The sequence below is a fragment of the Poecile atricapillus genome, chromosome 10 (assembly GCF_030490865.1).
Source record: "Poecile atricapillus isolate bPoeAtr1 chromosome 10, bPoeAtr1.hap1, whole genome shotgun sequence".
Lineage (NCBI taxonomy): Eukaryota > Metazoa > Chordata > Aves > Passeriformes > Paridae > Poecile > Poecile atricapillus.
The window spans coordinates 8,403,937-8,428,750 of record NC_081258.1 but is presented as its reverse complement, the minus strand read 5'-3'; the positions used below and the strand labels follow the sequence as shown (position 1 = coordinate 8,428,750).

Sequence of the window (24,814 nt, the reverse complement as noted above, 5' to 3'; positions counted from 1 at the left end):
CTCAGCTTGTCACCTTACCTTGGAGCTGGCTATTCTGATATGATACTTAGGTAATACATGAAATGAATGTGAGCACTTAAGAATTTCAGGTTGTGATTATGAGGTCTCATATACAGATAATGCAGCACCTTAAATATTGCAGATGACCTCATTTCCTTTTGGCCATACGTTAATTCAGTGATTTGCCTAAGGAGCGGTGCCTGTGTGTGCCTGTGCATCCTGGATGCTGCTGAGACACAGAACCCACCTCGCTCCCCATCAGCCAGCAGCGTGTTCAGGGTCACACTGAGGACGTGGCTCTGCCTGTTGCCCTGGGCTCTGACAGCTGAGCTGCCTTTACAGAACACTGCTCTGGCTCCTGGCTCTGCCCCCAGAAGGAGAGGAGGAAACTTCATCTGTTTCCATTGCCGTGAAGGATTCTAGCAGGCTCCCAGGATACAAACCTGCCTGAAGAGTTGGACTGGGGTTGGTGAAGTGTGACATTTTCCCTCTTCCAGAAGCACTGATACATTATCAGGGAGGGTGGGAACCTTGTGTCTCTTGAATACTCTTTAGAGGGGAGATTTTTCTACTCTAGCTCTGATACTCTGCTTGTTTTCTATGTTTCTTGTTTAGTATTGCACCTGTCTTTGTGCTACGTGTCAGCAACTTGGTTTGTCTTGCCCTATTTTTACTGCACTTTAGCAGGTTGGGTTTTGTGTTTTATATTTTGCTTGAAACAGTGGAAAACATACAAATAGAGATTTGGTTTAACCTCAAATTTGCTTAAAACATGCAGTGTGTAAGAAGAAGTATTAATGGAGCTGAGATGGGAAGAAGCTGTCATGAAATAATGAAAAAGTATGGACACATTTAAATAGTGTTTAAGCTGACTGATTGTGGAAGGGATTTAGGAAAATGGCAGATATGTTCATTTCTACATTTTTCAGAATAAAGGATATGTTCAGTCCTTTGACTGAGTGGTTAAGTTATTCCTGTTGGTTTGAATCCACTTATTTAGTGTTTTGATTGTTTTAAATCAGGCATGACGATTATAATTCTGTCTGCAAAGTTCACATAAGTACTTACAGATTTTTCAAGTACCCAGTTGCTGCTAGCTGTGCTTTTATTACATTTAACTCCAGAGCACTTAAACTATTTAATGACAATATTTTAAAATTTCTGTAATTTAGACTTATCTCAAGTTGGTTTATGTATTTTATATGTATGTTTTACAGCAATCAACAAGCATTTTTACTAGAAAATGTCCCATGCAACAACATGAGCTGCAAGAGCGTGCGGCGCATGTTCAAGGTGTTCTGGGAGCTCTCGGATCTCAATCAGATCAAGGATGCCGTGGTTGCGACCTTCTTTGACATCTATGAGGATGTAAGTGCAGCTTCTCAGCCCAGCCCAGGCTCTGGGCGTGGCTGTGCCTGTCCCTGGGCCCTGCACAAACCTTGCCTGCGCAGCTTTGGATTGTCCTGCTTAGCTGTGGATGGCCCTCTCCTTCCCAAATTGATTAGCATTATATTCATAATGTTTTGAAGATATTAAAATAAATAGTAGAGGTGTAAACTTCACTGCACGGCATTTTTTTCCAAGAGTAAATAAGCATTCTAATGTAACTGTGGGATTTTTTTCCTCTAGGGAATCTTGGATATCATTGTGCTAAGCAAAGGCTACTCCAACAAGGACTTTGCTATTCATACATTGAAAAATAACTTTGAAGCAGATGCCTATTTTGTTAAAGTTATTGGTAAGTTATCAATGCATAATAAAACCAAAATGGGACATTGAGAAGAATGTGAATATTTGAGCCTTTGCATATGAAAACATTATGGTCATGTTCTGTACCTCTGTCATAGCAAGCCTGCTTTGCTGGAGTTCATGGGGGTGTGCCAGGTGGGAATGATGCAGAATCACCTTCAAAAGGGGCTGATTTCATTTCAGGGACTCCTGGCGTGCATGGACACTGCATGGTCTGTTCTGAGGGTCACTTTGCATCCCTGTGGGAGTCAGTTCTGCGTTTCCAGCCCAAAACCATATGGCACAAACCCCACTTTACCCTGAGAGCACAGAGTGGCCATGAGCATGGCCAGTGTGTGTGAATTAATGAGAGCTGGTTTAAATGGCTTGAGTTAGACTATGATATTCATAATCAGGTTTTTTTAACTGCATGCCCTACTGTGCTCTTCTTCAGCTGCAAAGGTGTTGAGCTTTGAGCTCATTTCTTTCTTTGAGCTCATTTGTCTGTCTTGCTTGATTTTTTGAGAGTGAGTGAAAAGCAAGGCTGTATGGGAGCCTATGAAGACAAAGCTCACTAGCAACAACTAGAGGTTCACCTTCAAAAATTGTATTTGCCTTCATGTTACTTAAATGCATCCAATTCTCTAAAGCACACGTTCTGCACACCATAAGAGAACAGAACTGCAGCTACTGCTGGGGGCTGATGCAATTATTACTTCGTCCACAGCTTGAGCTCTGTTCTCATCGTGATAGTGTTTAATCATTTATCATGTTGATGGAAGCCTTCTTTTAAATAATAAAATATATCTGTAGTGTAATTCATAAAAGCATGCAGAAAATCCGCTGGAAAAATCTTACATTTCACAAAGCCATACCAGAATTAATTATAATTATGTGGTATTTTAATGGGGAAGGGAGTAATTTGCAACATGCTTTTTGATTCACTCTATGTAAATCTATCTTAAAAACTGGGGCAAGCCTTTTTTTAGCACCCTTTTAGGGTGTGAGTATTTTTGCATAGAAACCCCAGGAAATTGGAATTAATGAGTGTCCAAAAATATTTTTACTGTGATACAAGGGAAGGTATTTCTAACAAAATGTGCTTTGTGTGAGTTAGTGTATCAATAAATGCATTGTGTTCACTTATTTGGCATATGGACAATGAGAACAGCTTTGCTCATTATAACTGATGTCAAATGTGCTTGGCCAGGTAATTTGTTCCAGGAGTGAAACTGAACAGCAAATTTCAGCGTGCCCTTTTGCATCAAAATGGGAAGAGTTGGTTCCACTTGTATACTCACCTATGTGTAACAGATAGAATTAAAGCTGTAGTGTTAAAAGCCTATTTGTAGGTGCATACAGTCTTCAAATTCTGCTTTGCCACACCTGTTTCTCTTAACTGTTCAGATATTGAGGGGGTTTGGACTGTATAAAATATTACATCTTACTGTATATAGAAATTCCAACATTTTGAAATCACAAGCAAAGAATGGTAATTTAGGAGTCTTGACAGTTTTTAATATTTACTCACAAATTATTAGAAAACTTGTTTGACTAGAGCAGTGCCATTGCTCACTCACTGAGGGTGTGATTTCTAATCAGACTGTGAACATCTTACCTTTCTGTATTTCCCTGGTCCCAAACATTGAGTCCCTTAACTCAGTGGACCCTTAAAGAAGACAGAAAACGCTTTAAGAAACTCTTGGTGGTTAGGATGACCTGCCCTCAAATCTGGTCCAAATCTTCATTTTCTGTCTGCCATGCTTGCTTTGGGATACCATAATTCATAGAGAAGTAATGTTTTTCCCTGGCTTCAGTACCTGGGGTGCATCCTTCTCCCTGCCCATAGCCATTACTGGCCTGCTGCTCAACCAAACTGTTGTCATTAGAAGTCCAAATTTTGCATCAGAATGGACCTTAGTTTATTGCATGTGTATGGGTTTTGTTGTTTTCTTCTAATACTCAGTGTGACAGGATGTCCTGGCTTACAGAACAGATGGCTTTCACTGTCCCTCATTTAGGTTTTTAACAGAGATTTCTGAATGTAACTGGTTTTTCAAACCAGTAAGTTTTAAACAATTAATTGGAACAGGTTTTAGGTATTAATTAGCATTATATATACCTGCTTATAGTACTTTTGAATTAATAGAATAAATTGGTAATGGGATTTTTGCTTGTTACAGCTTTTGTGAGTTGCTTTAAATCAAGTTCCAAAACGATGCCTTTATCTTTTTATCAGTTAAAACAGTAAAGCTGAATCTCTGCCAGTATTTTAAATGGTTAGAAATGAAGAATAATTAATAAAATGTTTAGTTCACTGTTATAAAACTGTTTTCATTTGGAATTTTTCAAACTGGCAAATCTGTCCTTTTGAAGTTGGTTAACCAGTGAGGTGGGGTAAAATAGTGATGAATTTCTGCCAAGTGTGCTTCCAACAGATAAGGAAATGTTATACATTACCATAAATCACAAGGAGGATATTTTTTTCTTTGTGTTTTAATGTCTACCTGCCACTATGACTAGACTTTACCAGATTTGAAAGGTGGTGCTTCTAAGATGGTTTGTGAACATAAACACATCAAGCTCACTTTTTGTTCTTGCAGTTCTCAGCGGCCTCTGTTCTAATGACTGTCCTCGGAAAATAACAGTAAGTGTAACCATGGCTTTGTTTAGTATTTAGCTTTAAATAAGCTGAAGTCTAATTATACCAGAAACTCTCAACATATTAAAAGAGCTATTGACTGGAAGAATGTGTAATCCAAGTCATGATTGGCCAACTTTTGCTTCTGTGAGACCCATAACTTTGGGCAGCTGCTGCTCAGAGCTGGAATCCATTGAGTCATTGTGCAGGAGCTTTGTTATCCTGCACTGGGGACTGAGATATACCAGAGACAAGAGGAACTTGGGTGCCCCAACTCTGAATTGTGCCAAGTCTTGGTGGGCACTTAGAAAGTCCAGGCAAAAGTTGGGGCAGATCCAGCCACTTCTGAACCAAACTCCAGCAGTGGGCACAGCCAAAGAAGGAAGTCCACTGGGCTCTGAGGATTCTGCAGACAGCTATACATGTGGTGTTTTCTGTTTAGATTATTTTATTTGTCTCCAGAGATCTGAAACTCACCCACCAAACTGCCAATTAGCAGATTGTTTAGCAATGTTCACAATGAAAGTTGGTCTGAAAGAGGAACTTAGAGGAATCAGAGGTAGCAGTAGCATGTTAGCTCTGCAAAAATTTCACATTTAATTTTGACTTGAAAATAGAAAAACTTCTTCAAAAGGTGCTAACCTTTGCTTCAAGCCTATTTTGAGATGTGGGGTTTAATTTCTGATATAAAATAATGAGGTTTGATAGTATCATTAGCTTAATTACAAAAATCGAGTGTTTAAAAGCAAATTGTCAGAGCAGATGTTGGTGAAATTTTCATTATTGAGATCACTGGAACTATTGCCTCCATTGTAACAGGGGTTCTCTGACAGAAAGTAACAAAAGGTACATTTTGCTAGAGTACAGCTATGGCACTAAAAAAGATTTAAATTTCCCCTTATTCACTCATCAGATGCAAATCTGCATTTGCATCACCTTTGTGGTCTCCTTAGTTTTCATTCTAAGCAGTTACTATTTTCAGGCTTTGATTTCATCTGTCATCATTATCACTCTCGTGGTTTAAACTTACTACTTTTTGAGGCATGGTGTGAAACATGCCATCGTCTCTTTTAGTGTGCCTTCTGTATCTTACTTGAAAGCTCTCTATTGGATTTGATGCCCTAATATCAGCTTGAATTTAGCACTAGGAAAAAAAAAAGGAAAAATTCCTTTAAAATCTATTTTTGTAGTTGTCTCTCATCCTCTCCCTTCCCCACCCTTTCTTACTTAGGCGTATTTGTTATGGTTCATCACAACTTCCTTGGATGTTTGTTTGTTTGGTTTTTTCCTCATGACTGTACTTTGATGTTTAAGTCAACTTTCTTCCTCAAGGAAATTTGCTTAAAATAGATACCACTGCTTGACAAGTAACTGTTCAATCACTTTCATTAATTAAATTAAACACTGCTATATAGTTATAAAAAGATGGAATTTGTGTAGTATTTTTCAATTCAGAAATACCATCAAGATAGTGCATTCTCCTGGTATCAAATGGGTTCTCTTTTTCAGAACATGCAGTTATTTCTTTGAATTTTTAGGGGGTTTTTACTTTACTTATAGCTTCCAAGGAAACATTAAACCTTTTGCCAAAGGACTGAATAGTATTGCTTTCTTCATGAGAAATTAAACATTACTTAGCCAACTCATTACTGTGATTTTGAAAATTGATTTCCACATAATGCTATGACCAAAACCAGTTGCAAGATTTTGAAGTTAAAATATAAAAAATAAATTATTATTGTAAAACCATTTTTCTTCAGTTTACTGTTTAATTACTGTAGCTTTTTCTGTTCCTAAAATGTTGCTTGCCTTTTTCTTTGGTTTTTATCCCTTGTAGCCCTTTGGAGTTAATCAGCCTGGTCCTTACATCATGTACACCACTGTAGATGCAAATGGGTACCTGAAAAATGGGTCAGGTAAGAGAAACTCGCTGTGGCAATACCCAGGCACAGTCTGTGTTTGAGCTTCTCAGCAACCCAAGGAGTTGGAAAGGTGACAGAGGGAAATGGGAATGGTTTCAATGGTGCCTTCAGTTTACAATGCCAAAACCCAACGTTCTCTTCCTTCTTTACAGATTGCATTTTTATTACAAACATTGTAATTGCATTATTTTTTCATTTGTCCTGTGCCAGTTGGGTTTGAACAGTTGGCTGTAGCAAAAAATTGTTGGGTAAAATATCATCAGTTTGTGAAATAGCATAAGCTTTTAATTGCTTCCTAAGCAATTATGTATTAAGAAACAGCAGTGGCCTTGAAATACCTAAATACAATCCTAGTAGCCAGATGACAAAGGACCAGGATAATATTCAGAACACACAGGATGTATTTGTCTGGAGTTGTTCACTACAACTGGCAGCTAACAAAACAAAACCTGGGTAGCGTGAGGAAGCTGGAGAGGGAATGCCTGTGTCCTTTCAGGTAAGGCAGGAACTGCAGGGTATCAGTCATTAGGTAAGAGGATGAAAATCAAGGGGAAGGGGTGCTTGGTGCAACTTGTAACTAAAGCTTTAATGGCCTGGGATGGTGCAGGTGCCACAGTTTGCAGGAGTCCAAAAATAAAGCAGCCAAAGAGAGAATCATCCACTGGGCTGTGCTCCAAGCAGTGCCTGATGTTAGAATATAATGGGGTTTATTCTGCCTTCCTAGGTGTGTACTGGTGGCTCCTAGAAACACAGGAGACTCTACAAAGTGGTTTATTAGTCTCATTTATGACTGACTATAACAGACTCATTTCTTGCTTAGGCAGAAATCCCAAACCCATAAGCCAAACATGATCAGTAAGTGCAGTCATCTGTATCTGTCACTTCAGTCTCATTTCAAATTAAACTCAGATTTTAAAAAATGGTTCCAGTAGTTCACTACTGGATTATATTCTGTATAACACTAACTTAAATAAAAGCAATAATTTAGGGGGAAAATGCTGACATGTTAAGGTCCTGAGTCAATCTGAATCACAGGCAGTGCTCTCACCATGAATAGTGTGCTCAGGACTGTTAATTCCACCTGAGAAAAATGAAAGAGAAAGAAAATATCCTGAAATACCAGATAACTGCAAAAACATATGTTGATACTCTAGCAATTCTGTGTTTGAGCATGCTTAAATAAAGATATTTTTCTAATTCTGTGTCATGGAACAATGCACATATCTTACAAATGTGTGGAATAAAACTAGCTTAAAATTTGGACCTTTTTCATGTATCATTTTCCTAATTTTTTTTTTTCTGTTTCTTTCTTCCAAGAACAAAAGCAAATGCATTTTTCTTAAGCATTTTCTTTAGGGCTTGCTGCATTTGGTTAGTTGTGGCTTTGTTGGTTTTTTGTTTGTGTTTGGGGGGGCAGTTATTCTAGAAATGCAATGTTTTTACAATTTACTCTAAGAAACAGTTATCAAATGTGATTTAATACTACTTTATTCCTTTCACAGCTGCCATATTTACAATAATAAAAACCTAACAGAGTCCAGGCATGATGAATTTCCTTTACTGTTCTGACATTATGAAATAATGGTAATGAATTCCAAGTGCATTTATGACCCCAGCAGTATTGCTACAGGGAATTTTCTAATGCTGTCTTTGATCAGTTTCTCAACACTAATAAGTTAATAGATTTTTTTGAGTCTGTATAATTCTTGCAAGAACTTTTGAAAGTCATGTTTTCTGAGGGTATTTACATTACGTCTGTAGCTAGATTTTCTTCTCCTGCAAGTGTTTACGTATAGGATTCAGTAAATGTTCTAACTAGAATTACTGGCCTTGTTTTCCAGACAAGGTTGTTGTCTGGAAAAACAGCCCAATACATCATAATCCTCTTCTATTTGACTATCAGGAAGTCATCAAGAAATAATCCTTATATGTGCTGGTAGGCAATACCAAACCCACGTTGCATTTTTGGCCCATGTATAAACCTACAAAACATCTTTTCCACGTTAAGTTTTTATTAATAGAGCATCCATATGCTATTTTAAAACTAATTTTCATCAACCTATTTGCCTTCATTATATAATATTACAGGTAAATCCATATTTGAAGCTTTTAATTATATGAAAGGAGCAATGAGCTAGTCAAAATTTTAAAGGAATTAATCCCTTTCCCAAGAAGTAACATGAGGAAAAGCATAGCTCTTTTTCTGCTGAAAACAAAACTCCCCATTCCTTTTTGTGTCCCCCTCCAAAGTCAGCTGCTGTTATTTATTGCCTTTATGGCTGTACTCAGTGGGGGAACAGTTGTTGACTGGACCACTGCAACCAATCACCCTAAGTTATCCCTCCAGCCCTGAGCTTGAGTAAATCATAAAGTACTCAAAGCCATGGCCTCCACTGTGCTTCTCATCTCCTAAATTCTGCAGGTCTTTAGTTGTGAGTTGTGGCATCTTTCATGTAGGCAATATTTGTGCAGAGTAAAATGAAAAGGCCCATATGGCTGTCCTTATCTAATTCATTTTAAGGTTCTTTGATCTGCCAAGCCTTAACTACAGGAAATTTGCATAATTATGAGGGTTTTTAAGAAAACATTGTTAGAATTGTTCTGTCTCCTATTAACATTCCAGTATGTTGTTAAAAGATAGCAGAATAATAATTAGCATGTATTCTGTGCATTTACTCTCACATTGCTCAATTCACTTGTAATCTTACAAGAAATACTGTTAAATTAACTACAAGGAATAGCAATTGCCAACATGGGCATTAGAATGGAGAAGTTCTGGGCCTTACATCTCCAGTTAATGTCGCCACAGACCTTCTTTTCCTGAGAGGAAAATCAACTGCAGCAGCTTCTTCAAATATTTAAGGAATTTTCATGCTTGAGAGCAGACCAGGTCCAGTGTAAATCTGGGAGAAGTACACAAACTCAAATTTAAGTCATGCTTTCTGATCCATGTCCTGCAACCTGCCTTCTCCCTTTTCTTTTGGATTACTATTTAAGGAGATCCCACAGTTAAGTGAGAGTGTCAGCCAGGATTTTCATCTCTACATATGCATTTCCAGGCTTTTATTGGAAGAATATCTTCCATGTTTAAGCCTGTGCTACACACATCTGAATTTTCTCTCCTGAAGTAACAATATGCTGATAGGGTTTGAAATAAATAGTCCCATACTTGCAGTTTGTATCTACCAAACATTAATTCTGTGGGCCAGGAACAAGTGGCAGTAAGTGTCCCAGGTTTCCTTAAAGCTCCATATCCACAGGAAGGTGATAAAGAGTAGCTTGACTGAATGGCTCATATGGATCAAGTCATAATTTGTTTAAGCGTCTGTATGAGTGAAGCTGTGTGGGCTGATGGCCTTTGCAGCTCTTATTCCAGAGCTCTTTCATTTTGCTGCTTTTGCTTTGTTTTGTTTTAAACCTTCCATGGCAGAATGACCTTTCACATGCTGTGAAGTCGTGCTCTTCTGGTTTTTTGAAATCTGCTTACTCTTCCCTGTTGTTGCATTGAGTTCTCCTGCTGTTGAACTAAATTGAATTGTGAGGTGAACACAAATGTCTAGCAGCTATTATAGTCGTGAATTTAAACATAAACATTGCAATATCTACCAGAAAAAAAGCAAAATAAGCTTATTTTCAATGGCCATTTGACACTGCAAGGTTCATTGTGCTGAATTCCATTACACAGAAAGAAGAGTGTATTCATGGAACAAGCTGGAATAATTTAATAATTGGATAGCTGGATTCAATGAGTGCGATTTTCTGCTTGCTATAGGTGGGCATAGCCTACCAAGTATGTTTTTCTGTGTAACTCTTTTGTTTAGAAAACTTACTTGAACTTACGATGTTGCTTGCAGTATTACCAAACCTTGGATATTTGGGCATTAAAAATGACTCAGCTTCCCCTATCAGCAGTATGATAATTTTATTGTTTGAGGGGTTTTTAAGTTACCAGTTTTATTTCTATAATTTTATGATGTAAAGGTATTTTTCAGAAAAATACATATTCTCATAAAAACGCATCAGGTTTGAAGTTTGGGCTTGCAGGAGTATCCCAGTTGTTGGCAGCACTGCAATCATCGGTGTCCAAGTTCCAAGAGTGCACTTTGAATTCCCTTTCCCATGTTATTTCTGGTACCCCAGAACCAGATATTGCAGAAAAGGTTGAGAGTTGAAGCTGTGTACTGCGTTAATCTGGAATTTCTTATTAGGGGGACTAAGGAAAAGAGGCAGCCAGCTGGGGAAAACAGGGAGACAACCCCAGCCCTTAGAAAAATGAAGTTACCATTGTGTTATTTTAAGCAGAAAAGAACTCTTTGACCACTAGAATTTTTTTCCAACCAGTGTCCCCCAAAGGCAGTATGAAAGGAACAGAAGTAAAGCTTTCAACTAAATCCAAGCAAATCAATTTCTCCAACTTTCTATGAAGCTTCTAAGTTTGAAGTTGCTGGGTTTTTGTTGGATTGGGTTTTTTTTTTTCCCTGAAAGGTTCTTTGTAAATTCTTAAGCATAGTCCATGGCTTTTTCATTACTATCGGTTATATTCTCCCTTTCTCTTGCACTAAGTGGTTCTGGCATATTTTCAAATAAAATAAGGAGCTGCCAGCTTCAAAAAATGGGGAAATACTGAGTTCAATTTAGGCCAGTGCTGGTAATGGCTGCAGAGTAAACATCCCTGCAGGGTTCCAGCTGTGCAGGGAAGGGACACACGGTCACTGTGATTGCACCCACATCTGGAACTGCCTTTGTCCTGTTCCAGCTGTTGCCTGGGTGTTGTTCCCAGCTATGCAGCAATACATGGAACCTCTGCATGGCAGGTTTTGGACTAATTTTTGCTTTTTCTGGAATGCATATGTTTGTCTAATCCATATAAAAGAAGTCGTTCATGTGCTGACCTCAGGGTTCAGGTAGGTGCTGGTTCAGAAGAATTGACATGCAAGTCTGAGACTAAAAGATGCACTTTTGGAATCCTAAATAGTATTACTGAATTATGAATTACACAGAATGGCTTTTAATTGGCTAATTAAATGCAAATAATATTTCATTAAGAAAAGCATAATAAAAAAAATTTATAAGGAATGCTTCAGGAAACCACAAGTTTGAAATGAGATTTTTCCATTAATCTTTCAGTTCTGTGTAGTGATCTTGCATGTTCTAGTCTGTTATTTCAAAAAATAAGTTTATTTAAATTGACTGAACACGATCAGTATTGGGCATCTATTTCTGTAGGTTCAATGAGGCTGTTCCTAAATCCAGTACCACATGTTGTCAGTGCTGGTTAAACAAGAGAAGCATTGCTTCCACATGGAGCTGCAACCACTTTCCCTTTACAAAGTTAAATTCTTCAGCCTGGAATAAGCTGTTGAGGACATTTCAGTTCAGCTCAGGGGAGAACAGGCTACCCTTGAGCTTTCAGCAAGTTTACATCAGGATAATGGAAACAGAAGGAAAATGACTTAATTCAGGTATAAAAGAACAAGTACTGGATGTGTCACAGACAACACATGGCTCTGGTTTTCAGACAGACTTTAGAAAGGTTACGGTACAAATTGCTTCCAATTTTATATGCCAGACTTCAGAGGTAAGGTGATTGATTCCAAAAGGTCCAGAATGGTTTCTGAATATCCAACTCTGCAAAATCTTCTGAGGTTCAGCTGCCCAACATCATTAGATTTTTCTTACAAATTTGATCTCTGGTAGGTTGAAACCACAGTGTCCTAAAATTTGAGGATTTTGCTCTGCCGAAGGTTTTTTTAAGCAATAAACTTCATGGTTTATGATGTAAAACAAGAATATATATATACCACCACTAATACCAATACCATAGCCCATGATATCTGTGTGCTTTGAAATGGCATTTTTGAAACAAGAAGCTTAAGGCAAAAGACATAGTATTGAATACTACTCTTCAAAGTAGTATTAAAAAGAAATCATGTGTAGCATGGTCAGGAGAAGGTTTTTTTAATTCTTGTTTATAGTAACAGTTCTACTGATAAAGTAAAACAAACTGTGAAACAACAGCCACTTCCTCTATCTTGCCCACACTGACTTCCAAAAACCTAAAGAACAATTTGAATGTAAGAAATCCGTGCCACTTTCCTCCTTGAAGATGCAAAACTATTTTCAGATTTTTTTGGAACAAGTAGAAAGCTGTTTCCAGTAGTTTTACAAGAGGGCAGATTTGCTATTTAAATTAAATTTGAAATATTTTCATAAGTAAAAAATTAATTACCGGTGACTGGGAACTTCAGATAATGTCAATAAACTGTTGACAGTACTCTCTTTAATTTCTCTTTTTATTTTTCATCTTGGTTCGGGGCTTTTATGTTTCTCAGGTGAGCAGTTGTCATTCTTAATTACTTGGTTGCAATCCTAAGTGGAACTTTTCAGTAAGCATCAAACAGAATTTATGATAGATATTGGGTGAGGAAAGCAAGGAAGAGTCTCAGAGTTCTCCTGTGCTTAGTCAGCTTTAGTAAACTGGAACCTTCTACATGCTATCATCCTGCTTAGCTAATACCTCCCAGTTTTAAAGGCAAATAAAAAATAAGTGTGTGCACATTTCTGCCTGCTGTGTAGAAGAAAACTTTCCTTTCTGACCTTTGCAAATAATCTATTTACATCCTGAAGCGTAAGATTTCATTATCCTTATCTTAGTAGGCATAAGAACCAGCGTTAGTAGCCATGAAATTATTCAGTGCTTTAAGAATTCAAGCTGCAGTATGTGACTCTCTAACCTCTTTAAGGCTGACTGCACACAGTATATGACATTTCTTTTATTCTCCTTAATTTAGTTGACATTCATTTCATTTGTAAGATGAAAGAAGCAAGTTGCAGTCTTCTCATGATCCTAAATATTTCACTCAAAAGTAATTCTAAAAGCTTTTCGATGTTACAGCTGTACCTTGTTCTTTTGGGGAAAGTCCTTCAGCATTCAGCATTAGTGAAACAAATTTTAAAAGAAAATCTTTTTTGATGTTGCAGCATGATCATGTAACAGGTCTGGTTTGTTTCTGTAACCAAGTCAAATTAAATATACCCACCTTTGCTCCTTACAAGGTATGTTTGTAACTGCAGGTTTCACATATTACGTAACTCGAGAATTATTCCCATTTTAGATTTGAATGTTGACAGTTGGAGATTGAGCAGTTTAGCCAAGATCATGTTAGGGAAGTCAGTGGCAAGGCAGGGACAGACTCAGGACTCAAATCCTATGCTGTCCTATCCTGTTTTATCTCAACTTACTGGAAGAATCCTTGTTCTTAAAGAGAAAAGCTGCTCAGTCAGTGCTTTGTGCCACATCTTCTGTAATCGAGTAATCTACCTAACAATGTGCATAGTATACCTTGTCTTTGCAATAGAGACCTGAAAGTACAAATCCATCTTAAATATTTCCTTGTCTGTTTGCTCATTACATGGTTCTTCACGGGGGAAAAAAATAAATCTAAAACATGTATAATCTTTAGAAAGACCATTACTGTTTCTTTTTGCTAATAGCATTTTAGCTTAATGAAAAGATAACTGCATCAAGCTGATTTTTCAGATCTCAGTTGACATTTATTTTGCTTTTTAAAATAAAATTACTGGAACTCTAAACCCACAATAATACAGAATATTTACCTCCTGACTAAACAGGCCTATTTCAAAACATGCCTGACAGCATATGGCAAAGTGGCTTCCTCAAGAGCTGGTATGGGAAGGGAGGTTCACAGAAACAGAACCCTGAAGTAATCACTGTAATGAGCAAAGGTTCAGAATCACCAGCCTGCACTGCAGGGAGTAGTTTGTCCCCAGAGGAGCGTACAAGAGCTGAAGAGCCACTTCTGGAAGTGGGTGTTGTGTCTTTGTTGTCCCTTGTGCTGCTGTGTTGTGGCCAATGCTTGCACTTACTGGCATCTCCAGGAGCCAGGAATGAGAGGGTGTGTTTGGTTTTTCTTGAAAGGATATTTGGCTTTGCTAAAGGAGTGGTGGTGGTGAGTTAGGAGTTCTTGCTGGCCCTGTGTTTTCACCACAGATGTGTAGAATGTTGTGTCAGCAGTGTGGCCCACAGCCGCTGGGCTGAGGTAAAGTGCTGCCTCCTCAATCGAACCTTGGATGGGAGTGTGGAGAGGCACAAAGGCATTGGCTGTAAATTCATTACAAAATATGGATTCCTGTTCTTCAGTTCACATTCTGTTGCATTTTATTGCTTAACTTAAAATTTCCAAGTATAATCTATTAGGGGTCAAACCTGAGAGAAATCTGATGCTCTAAAAATATTGACTAAATCACATCCTTGTGCAAAACTACTTCTGTTGGTCACAGAAACCCATTAGTGGTTGTCAAGTGTCCTTTGCACTCATTCTTGTTAATCTGCTGGAGGCTGAATTCACTGTGCTGCTTCTGAGGTGCTGATACCATTCCTGCTGTGGAACCAGCTCACTTGCTAAGAGAATAAAAAACTCACACAGGATCTGAATCTGTTGACCAGAAAGTGAATATTACAAGATTTTTTTTATTTAAATGGAAGACCTGGATACTTTGAAAATGGGATTATGCCAGTGAACTTGTTGATAACTGCAACACTTATCTGTTTCCCCACTGCCTTTTCAGTAAACCAAGAATCTTATTTTCCACCTACAGTTTCTTCTATAATTATTATTAACTTGCAACCATTGCAATCCTGTTTTCATTAATTTATTCTTTGAAAATCTGTTCATGAGAATTTACTTGGTTAATTTTATGACACAGTAGTAATTAGTGATTAACACTGATAAAAATTAAAGTGAACCTTCACATGTTGAGTCCGGTCATGTAAATCAGTGGGGCAGGAGACTTGGCACTAATATAAAAATAAAGGCAGATAGGTGATTTCTTCTCAACTTGTAACAAATAACAGAGAATTGAATTAACATAGAAATGGTACTCAAAAGAATTGTCTTGTAAAGTATTTAAGCTTTTCTCCAAGTGAGTGCTCACGGATAGTTTGGAAATGTGGGAACGAGCCTTTAAGAATTAAGTCATCATGCAACTGGTGAAAATTTTTAAACATTTTTATTACTGACTGGGGAATGTGTATTTGTGTAGCAAGTTGGTAGTTTGGGGGTTGAGTGATTGTGGGGTTTTTTCCCTAAAATACCTACTTGGGCTCCCTTTCTGTTTTCCTTGCAGCTGGCCAGCTCAGCCAGTCAGCACATTACGCTCTCCAGCTGCCCTACAACGTGCTGGGCTTGGGCCGCAGCGCCAACTTCCTCGACCACTTGTATGTTGGCATCCCTCGGCCCTTAGGAGAAAAGGTTGGTTGACATTTAAGATTGTCAAGCTAATTATTTATGGTGCTACTTTTGCTAAGAGACTGTGGATGGAAATACTGCTGGGATGCTTTTTTTTCATTTTCTGAAGTAAAAAATATCTAAGAAGGAAGCTTGTGTACAGAAAGGTTTGTCCCATTTTTTTGAGGGGTATATAAGCTCTGAAGCCAAAACAAAACCAAAAGATGACTGAAAATGTCTGTAAATGTTAGCACAGGTATTCAGTGCTTGTTTGTAGGGCAAATGGGTATTAGGTCTGAGGGTCCAATTATTCTGGACTGCAGTAGCTGCAGGGCTTTCCCAGAGTTGCTCTGGCTGGGCTGGGACTCACATAATCCCTTCTGCCTCGGTGATAAAACCATGGGCAGTGTCATGGCATGGGGAGATTAATGTGAGTCTCTAATCTTCACATAAAAAGTAAAAGTGGGGTCCTCACCATTTTCAGTCTTTAAAGATTTGATGGTACTACTTGAAAAGTTAAGTACTCACATGGGCCAAAATCTGACTTGGATAATTGTTTTCCCTGCCTCCTTTGTAGAATCAGTTCTTTTCTTCTTTACTTATTATGTTGCTTTGTATTTTTAAAGCAGATGCTGTGTTTCATGTCAGCAATAATTATTTTGCTTTTTACTTTTGGGGGTGGTTTTAAAGTATTTTGGAGCTTTCAGAGTAACAGGTGTATACAAAGATAAAGGTATTAATCACTTATATTTAAAGTTTTTTAAAAACCCACTTTTTTATTTCTTCTTTTGTGTGTTTCAACAGAGAATTTCTTTGCTTGTAAGTATGTTGGTTTGTGAGGAGTTGACACAGCCTTTGTTTTTTCTTTCAGTCCATAAGAAAACAAGAATGGACAGCTATCATACCAAACTCCCAGCTTATAGTCATTCCCTATCCTCATAATGTTCCTCGAAGGTAATGTCATCATTTGGATTTGTACTTCCCAAAATTATATTAATACACAGTGTAAATGAGGCATTATGTATAGGTTTAGAAATAGTTATTTGTATAGAAAGTTACTGAAGAACAAGGGCAGGGGGTCAGTGCTGAGCTGGAGCTGAAAATGCTGCTCAGGTATTTACACAGCCTCTCAGATGGTGCCCATAAACAATCAAAACCTATTACCGGCTCAGACAAACAATCCAAATGTATTACCAGCTCCACTCCTGTAAATAATAACACACTTGCTAGATTTAACAACATCCTCAGTGACAAATTACAAGCATGGTAATGGTTGAATTAAGCATTTTGTTTCACCAAACATACAATTTCTGTCTGGTTCCATAGAAGGGCTTTGCTTCAGCCCTTCTGCATGCAGTAGCTGTTGCTACTGGAATGAATTTTCTCTTTAAGTAAAGGTGAATGGGTTATTTTCACGAGAGCTTGAACATGGAATTCACTTTGCAATTAAAATGTTTCTCCCAGAAAGAGAGCATGTTTCTCTTTTTGCTGTTAATGAAAACATTAGTCAAATATTCCAGCTGCGTTTTGCCGCTTGATCTACCAGTGAGGTCAGTTGCATTTATCATGCAGAAATGATTCTGACATCAGTTCAGCAGTTAATTTTACTAGAGAACAAATAACAGTGGAGAAGTGATGTGCTGCTTGAGTTGCTAATTAACAACCACAGAAATAACATCTGCCAGATGAAAATTTAGTTACAGTCTTGAGGTATTTAAAGGTGTGTGTTATGCAAAACAATTTCTGTTATCGTATCCTTAAACTATTTTTGCTTTTGTGTAAAGTGTGTTTGTGGACATTGTAGAATAGCAGAGGATGGAATCCACAGAAGAAATCAGATTTCATAATAAAAGCTTCTCAATTTTATTTTTTTTTAACATAGGTATGTGATTTCCTGAGAGGCCTCAGCACAGAGCCTGCTGCTGACAGCCTTCCCATGATAGGAAACCTGTAGTACAAAAAGGGGATTCCCTGGGCCTCAGGACCTCACATGATTTGAGAGATGTCTTCCAGGAGCCCTAAAGTGCTTAATTTTGTTGATCTTAAGCCATAATCAACTGCTTATGTTGTCTAGAACTGCAGCTGACCCTGGGTAAATTTCAGAAAAAGAGAACTGGACTCATGAGCCTGTCCAAGAGGAGCTTCTCATGTGGTGGAAAAATCTTCCAGGGTTATTTTCCCCTGCTGCTCCTTGTGCCCAGGCCCCAGGCATTCCTGTGAGGGGTTTCCGTATGCATTTTACTTTGTCCTAGTCAAGGGCAGGAGGTAAATCTCCTAATGAGAAAAAACTCATTCCCTGAGGATATCCATAGCATTCATGAAAAGTTAAACAGAAACTGTACTTAGACATGGTATTGCTTGAAAATAATTATATTAAACCATGTATTTCCAAGTAAACATCATTAAGCTTCAGTCTCTAAATAGAGCTGCTCATTTCTGTGGACAAGGTTGTCACCTGTCTTACCCTAACAGGTTCTTTTCATCTTTGTAAGTAAAATCTGTTTTCTGCTTTTTAATGAAGGGTATTAATGTTTCCTTGGATTTTCTTCTTTTGTATAGCTGGAGTGCCAAACTGTATTTGACCCCAAGTAACATTGTACTGCTAACAGCTATAGCCTTAATTGGTGTCTGCGTTTTCATCCTGGCAATAATTGGCATATTACACTGGCAAGAAAAGGTAAGCTAATTTACTAGAATATTTTTTGTATATTTTCTATACTATTTAACACTCCCTAATATTTTACAGACCTGTACATTGGGGGTTATTTTTACATTTTTCTACAGTATAATAATTTCTGACACAGACTGAATTAAGTCGCAAAAGCTGTTATTATTAATTCAATGTTTACCACAAGTTTAAAAATTGGCATTATTTTTATTTAAGCTCTAAGACACCTGAGGATGTCCATGTTGCTCTTCATTTCCTTTTTCCCATTAAGCTGTTATTTCCAACTGAAATGAGCCATCTTTGTTTCATATCAAAGTTTTCCATTTTGCTGTTTTAAGGAGAACTCTTTTGGAAAATGGAATATAAACTCAGTTTACTTACCTTGAGTTCTGCTGGTAATCTGAAAATAAGGAGAAAGTCTTCTGTGTATCTCTCTTAGCTGGTTGCACTAACATTAACATTCAGGAATGTATAGGGAGTCAGCCATGCATATTGGCTGCTTTGCTCTGTGGGTCTGAATTACACATGGACGGTATAGAAATCCATTGATTTGAAGAAGCATTTTGAAAGGGGTCTTTCATGTCACAAAAGAAATGCATTCCCATTTTTCTTAACTATGCTCAGTTCACAATCATACCCAACTGGCAGAGTTGCCAATAAATGTTACTACATAGCCAAACCATCATCTTAGCTGTCAGATAAAATTACTGCACATTCTGACATGGTAGAACTGTTTGTTTTTGTGCTCGTGGAAATAAAATGACCTTGTTAAACATTCAGATAAGCTTTGCGCATGCTTCATATTTAAATGTTATTTGTCTGTCAATCTTTACTCTTCAAAATGTCAAATACAGTCTCCAAGTAGTAATAAAGCTGGGAATAAGACACACAAAGCAAAGAAATACAAAGTTTATGGTGGCTGTTGTTATCATGTCCTGCTGTACCAAGAAAGCACTGTGTACTGGCAGCTCAGGGCTGGGCACTGCCTGGGTTTAATTCTCTCTCCAACATATCTTTAGTAAACAAGAGTAGCAGAAAAGGTACTTGGACTTTGAGCTGGGGAAGGATTACCTATGTATCTGGAGAAATGGAGATTTAATGGCAGCATTTAAAACATTTTTTACAGTAATTCAAGCACTGTAGTGTACAGAAGGACTCAGACCAGAGTGAGTCCTTTTAGAACTGTTTTAAGTCCCAGGTATGTGTGACTGAAGTGTTGTATTGGTTATATTGTAAACTCATTTCCAACTCTGCAGCACAAAATAGGCATAAATGTTTGGACAGTTTGTGTGTATTTTCAGACCACTGTACAAACGTGTTAATTACTATTTTTTTTCCTATGGATTTTTACTTTCCCAGTGTTTCGAAATGGTTGAGATACAAATGTTCAGCAAAGCTGTTTTGTGCATCACTGACATGTGTGAAGTTAAACTCCAAAGTTCCTTGTCTCTAAGTTTGTTCTTAGTTTACTGTCTCTCAGCAATCTTCTCCTAAAAATACTGCCCTGGCTAAATCTCTTTCCCTTGCAAATCTCTGGAGTACATACAGCAAAGAAAGAAAGGGGAAATGAACTGGCACTTAAATCTTTTCTTCCCCCCAGAGGATATATATGTCTGTAAGCTGCAGTGTTTTATTCAGCAGTTTAAATAAACCCTGGACTTTGACCCCTGCAGATAAATAGTAGCAGGAGCCCTTTGTCTACAGTAGTTCTTACACACTCCTCTGCCAGCCAAGTATTGGAGTACTGAAATAACTGCAGAGTTTAGGGGTAGGTGTTGTTGTCTTGCCTTAGAAATTTTTAATGCATTAAAGAAAAAAAAAGCTTTGAAATCTCAGTTACTAGATTTTAGTTTTGATACATCAAATTAAAGACAAATTGAGGAAGAATTGACACCATTATTTATCTTACAACAAATACAGTTTTGCTGCATTTGCTGTGGCCCTCGATAGTCCTTATTCTCATTCTTGACAACTTGCTTTGGGGTTGTGAAGCTGATCATGGAAACACTGCACAGTGATGGAAATACTGCTAGAGAGGGTTTGCTGGATCCAGCAGAGTATCAGTTACTGTCAAATTTAAAGCAATAATTTTTTCAGGAAGCATACAAGAAATGGAGAGGAAATTGTTTTCTAAGTGAGACTATGAAATTTTGTGGAATGTGACAAGCATTTCAGTGTAGGAAAGAGTGTGCCACTCCCTCCTTCCCACCCCTTTTTTCACATCCAGAATACTACTGACACTGATAAAGTCCCTGCCAAAAAAGCCAGACTGATATATCTTAAACCTCACTGACAGCTCTGCTGCTGCTACAAAATGCAGTAAAATCCATATTTAATCCAATGGAGTTGCTATCACACATAAACATTGTGTAATGAGGAAATCTTTGGCCTTGAGCCAAAGCAGATGATGAACTCCCATGGCAGAAGATGGGCAGCGATTTCTGCCACAATTGTTGTGTATTTTTATCAACTGAGACACAGTTCTGAATGCCCACGCAGCACCTACTGGAGAGGCTTTTCTTCATTTTACTCCTTAAAAAAAAAAAAAAAAAGAAAAAACATGGGTCTGTGCAAGCTAAAAAGCATTTCAGTCTGCTTTGCCAAATTCTCTCATGCTGGAATTTACACATACTGTCTGTCATGACAGAAGCACAAGTTTGCACTGTGTGTCCAAGAATCCTTGAAGAAATGCTTCCATTCTCTGTTAAGTGCTTTAGCACACAAGTGGGGACGTGGGAGAGGACATGTTTTTGCACATGACATGGATTCTAGGTACAGTTTAAATATGTTGCTTTTTTCCAAGCACCACCCAATTCATTCTTTCAGCAGGTCAGTATGTGTTCTGCATAAATAAGCAGCCAAATGCATCCTACTTCACATTTTCATAATACAAACAAAAGACACAGAACATTTTTCGCCTACTTTTTGCTGTTAGTTCTTGGTTGAACTGCCATCTTGCTCTAAAGTTGTATTTAACAGAATGTTTTTTAAATGAGACTTTACATACATGTAACACAAATTACATTTTACAGTTAGTCCAGAGTAATTTCATCTTATATTTGTAATGCAGACAAAATGCGTAGCAGGAAACAGTCTTCAGGTTTGAAATATTCCTTTTAAAATGCATTATTAGAAATAACAGAAAATAATGGGTCATAAATACTACAACAGCAGAGCATTAACAGCAGAAGCCAATTCTGTGTAGATTATTGCTATTTCAAGCTGACATAATTTAAAAGTTAATTGTTGGGGCTTTTACCAAGCCTTTTTGCCTTTTGTCAAATGGCTTGAAAAAAATCAACCATTCTTTGACACTTGACAGCTCATTTCTGTAACAGCATTGCTCTAGATTCCACAAAGTGTTTTTTTATTATTATTTTTCAGAAAGCAGATGACAGAGAGAAGCGACAGGAGGCTCATCGGTTCCATTTTGATGCTATGTGACATGCCTTAATATTTATGAAGGAGCTGCTACTCATTTGCTTAATTGAAAGACTAAATTCTGATTTTTAAAATTATTACCATGAAAGTACTGTTGGTGTGTTATTTGTAAATGTTGCATTATCTGGTATTTATTTGGAAAGCATTAAAATTAGACCTGAATGTGTCACAAGGCCTTTCAGTTAAGAGACTGTATATAATAGCATTTGGCCTTTATTTAACAGAACTGTAAATTTATTTTTCTTAGTAAAGGGATCAAATTGCATGTACCATTGTTTATGTACCAATTCTTTAGTAATATTTGATAGAAAGAAAGGTGTGTAAATGAAGTGTAGCATTTCAGCGAGCAGAATACCTTGTATCACTTTAATTGGTCTTGTCCTTTATTCATTCCTGCAAAACAGTCTGGTTTTTGAAAATTCAACTTGTGCAATTTCTCAGATGACTTAATTGCTAATTATTTTGATTGTATTAAATGGTGCTTAACCTAAAGTATTCTGTATTTTTCTTTGTGTAAATCCATATGTGCAATAGTTAAAGAACTTAGGAATTAGAGAACTGAAAGGAACTTGCAGTGTAATGCTAGTTCAGTCATCCTGGGATAGATGCAGTATTTATGTGTGCTACTTCTAGGGCAAAGACAACGCACTAAAAAATTAAAATCATAAAAATATATCAGCATTACATAAACCGCTTTTATAATTAAACTATAACCACATTATTTAAGAAAGGTATGGGATTTTTTGTTTGGATTTGTTTTTCAAGAAGTTAAAAAGAAACATTTTTGAGGAGAGATTGAGGATTGATGCCCTAAAATGGATTGCTAAGTGATAAGCTATGCAAAGATTAAATTAAGAATGTAATAGGACACTTAGAATAATAATGCACGTTTTCTGTGTACACTGCTATGCCCAAATTTCATGAGGCTGTGATAATGACAGAAGACATGTCACTCAACTGTAAGTATTTTTAAGTGGTGATAAAGTTACAGTTGCTCTGTGTACTTGGGATCCTGGAAGAATCTCTGAGAATAATCATGCTTTTATATACGTGAGTTTACATGATTAATTCTGCAGTTACACCAGTAAATTTGCATTCCTAATACTGTTTGATAAACTAGAACATCCTTTCTCAACAAACTGAAAGTGCTGGCAGTCAAGGCACTCCCGTGTGCAGCGGGTCCCTGCTCGGGTCTGGCACATCCCTGGCATGCCCCCTGTGCCTGGCAGGGCAGCTGCAGATGAGAGGGAGCAGCTCCAGAGCTGGGCTGGTGGTGCCCACCCTGAGTGCCAGTCAGGGCCTGGGTTACCATGGCAGTGCTGAACAGTCACCCATTCATACAGCAGCACCGAGCACAGCAGCAGTGTCCTGAGCTCTGAAGTTGCACTGGATATTTCCAATATGCTCTGATCAGATGCCAGCACAGGAGACTCTTATATCACATTACTGTTATGATTCAGAACAGAATATTTCCTTAATGCACACCCTCAATTTTTCTCATGAAAAGGTAAGATTTTTTTTTTTTAGATAAATACTTAATGCTTTTGGACTTTTTAAACCACATTGGTAGAATTGGCTCCCACCAGCAAAAGAAAGAACATATTTCATGATTAGGAGGACACACAGTTCAATATACTTTCCTGTCTTTTTCATAAGGTTGGAGAGTAATGCTAAATGCATAAAGCACTGTGGCAGCAAAGTTGTCTGTAACCTTCTATCACACTCTAATACACATAGATTAGCTTCCTTTTGTTTCTTAGAAAGCAATTAGGAATAAAATAGCCTCATGCTGACATTTAAGATGTTGTACAAAACAATCACCTTTTTCTCTGAAGTATTTTGCATGCTCAGTAGTGCATCATTGCAACACTATATACAATATAATAAAGTTTACCTCAGGTTCTAAGTACTTGTAGCATGGTTCACAGTCTATGCATACTGTTTTGAATTGAGGCATTAAATATTGTTAAACCTGTCGTCAGAGGTTTCATGTTGTACTTTGATTCTCTATTCTATAAGCATTAAATGTATTTTTGGGTAAGGTTATTGCCCTTCCACCGAGAAGTTGAGAAAGCAGCATCAATTAGAAAGTTGTAGTTCCAGGTGATTGTCACAGTAACTGAGAAGTGAAATAGTTCGAGCTACATAAATTTTCAAACTGCAGCCACTCTAACACAGCCCTGGTGAGAAATGCTATTGGAAGCTTCCTCAGTGTGAAATTTCACCTATATAAAAATACTGTTGACAGGCCAACTGACAGATGGCTGTTGAAATACCATCTTTCTTTGTTCTCATTTTCCATGAGAAGCTTTAAGACTGAATCTTCCTACCAGATTTATCATTAATGCACTATAATCCCCCAACAAAAGAACCAACTTTTCTGCTGCAGATTAATAGGCATATTCTATATAGTATGATATTCCTCCTGTGCTGAGGCCATCGTGCTTAACAGACAGAGACATTAAAAACACTTACTATGGTTAATTGAGAAGTAATCACTGCAAATCACCAAGTCAATTCAGGGCTTCTATAGAATCACAGAATGGTTTGGGTTGGAAAGGACTTTAAAGATCATCCAGTTGCAACCCCCCTGCCATGGACAGGGACACCTTCCACTATCCCAGGTTGCTCTAAGCCCCGTTCAACCTGGTCTTGAACATGTTCAGGGATGGGGCAGCCACAGCTTCTCTTTGCCCAGGCCTCATTGCCCTCACAGGAAAATTTTTTTCCTAACACCTGACCTAACCCTGCCAGTGTGAAGCCATTCCCCTGTGTCTGTCACTCCATCCCATGTATATAGTCTCTGTCCATGTTTCTTTGTAGGTTCCTTTCATGCACTGCAGGGCCACATTGTCCCCAAAGCTTCTCCTCTCCAGGCTGAACAATCCCAGCTGTGCCAGCCTTTCCTCCCAGCAGAGCTGCTCCATCCCTCTGCTCGTCCTGCTGCCCCCTCTGGCCTGGCTCCAGCAGCTCCAGCTCCTTCCTGCGCTGGGCCCCAGCTCTGCAGGTGGGGTCTCACCTGAGTGGGGCAGAGGGACAGAATCCCCCTTCCATTACTGACCCCCAGGTCCTCTGCAGGTTTGCTCTGGACCTATTGATCCCCAGCCTGTGCCAATATTTGATAATGAATAGATACCAATGAATTGTAATTGATATATATAACTTC

General features: G+C 37.9%; 1 protein-coding gene across 2 annotated transcripts in view; it reads left to right on the top strand.

Annotated features, from left to right (window-relative positions):
* The window catches only part of ITFG1 (integrin alpha FG-GAP repeat containing 1), a 70,725-nt gene extending 48,589 nt beyond the window's left edge, over positions 1-22,136 (top strand). For both annotated transcript variants that reach the window (XM_058846335.1, XM_058846336.1), the window contains exons 11-18: positions 1,218-1,368; positions 1,630-1,738; positions 4,332-4,375; positions 6,207-6,285; positions 15,439-15,563; positions 16,411-16,493; positions 18,099-18,216; positions 21,592-22,136. In XM_058846335.1, the coding sequence (XP_058702318.1) occupies positions 1,218-1,368; positions 1,630-1,738; positions 4,332-4,375; positions 6,207-6,285; positions 15,439-15,563; positions 16,411-16,493; positions 18,099-18,216; positions 21,592-21,651 (769 nt within the window). In that variant the 3' untranslated portion in view covers positions 21,652-22,136. The remainder of the gene's footprint in view (positions 1-1,217; positions 1,369-1,629; positions 1,739-4,331; positions 4,376-6,206; positions 6,286-15,438; positions 15,564-16,410; positions 16,494-18,098; positions 18,217-21,591) is intronic.
* Positions 22,137-24,814: the final 2,678 nt, after the last annotated feature.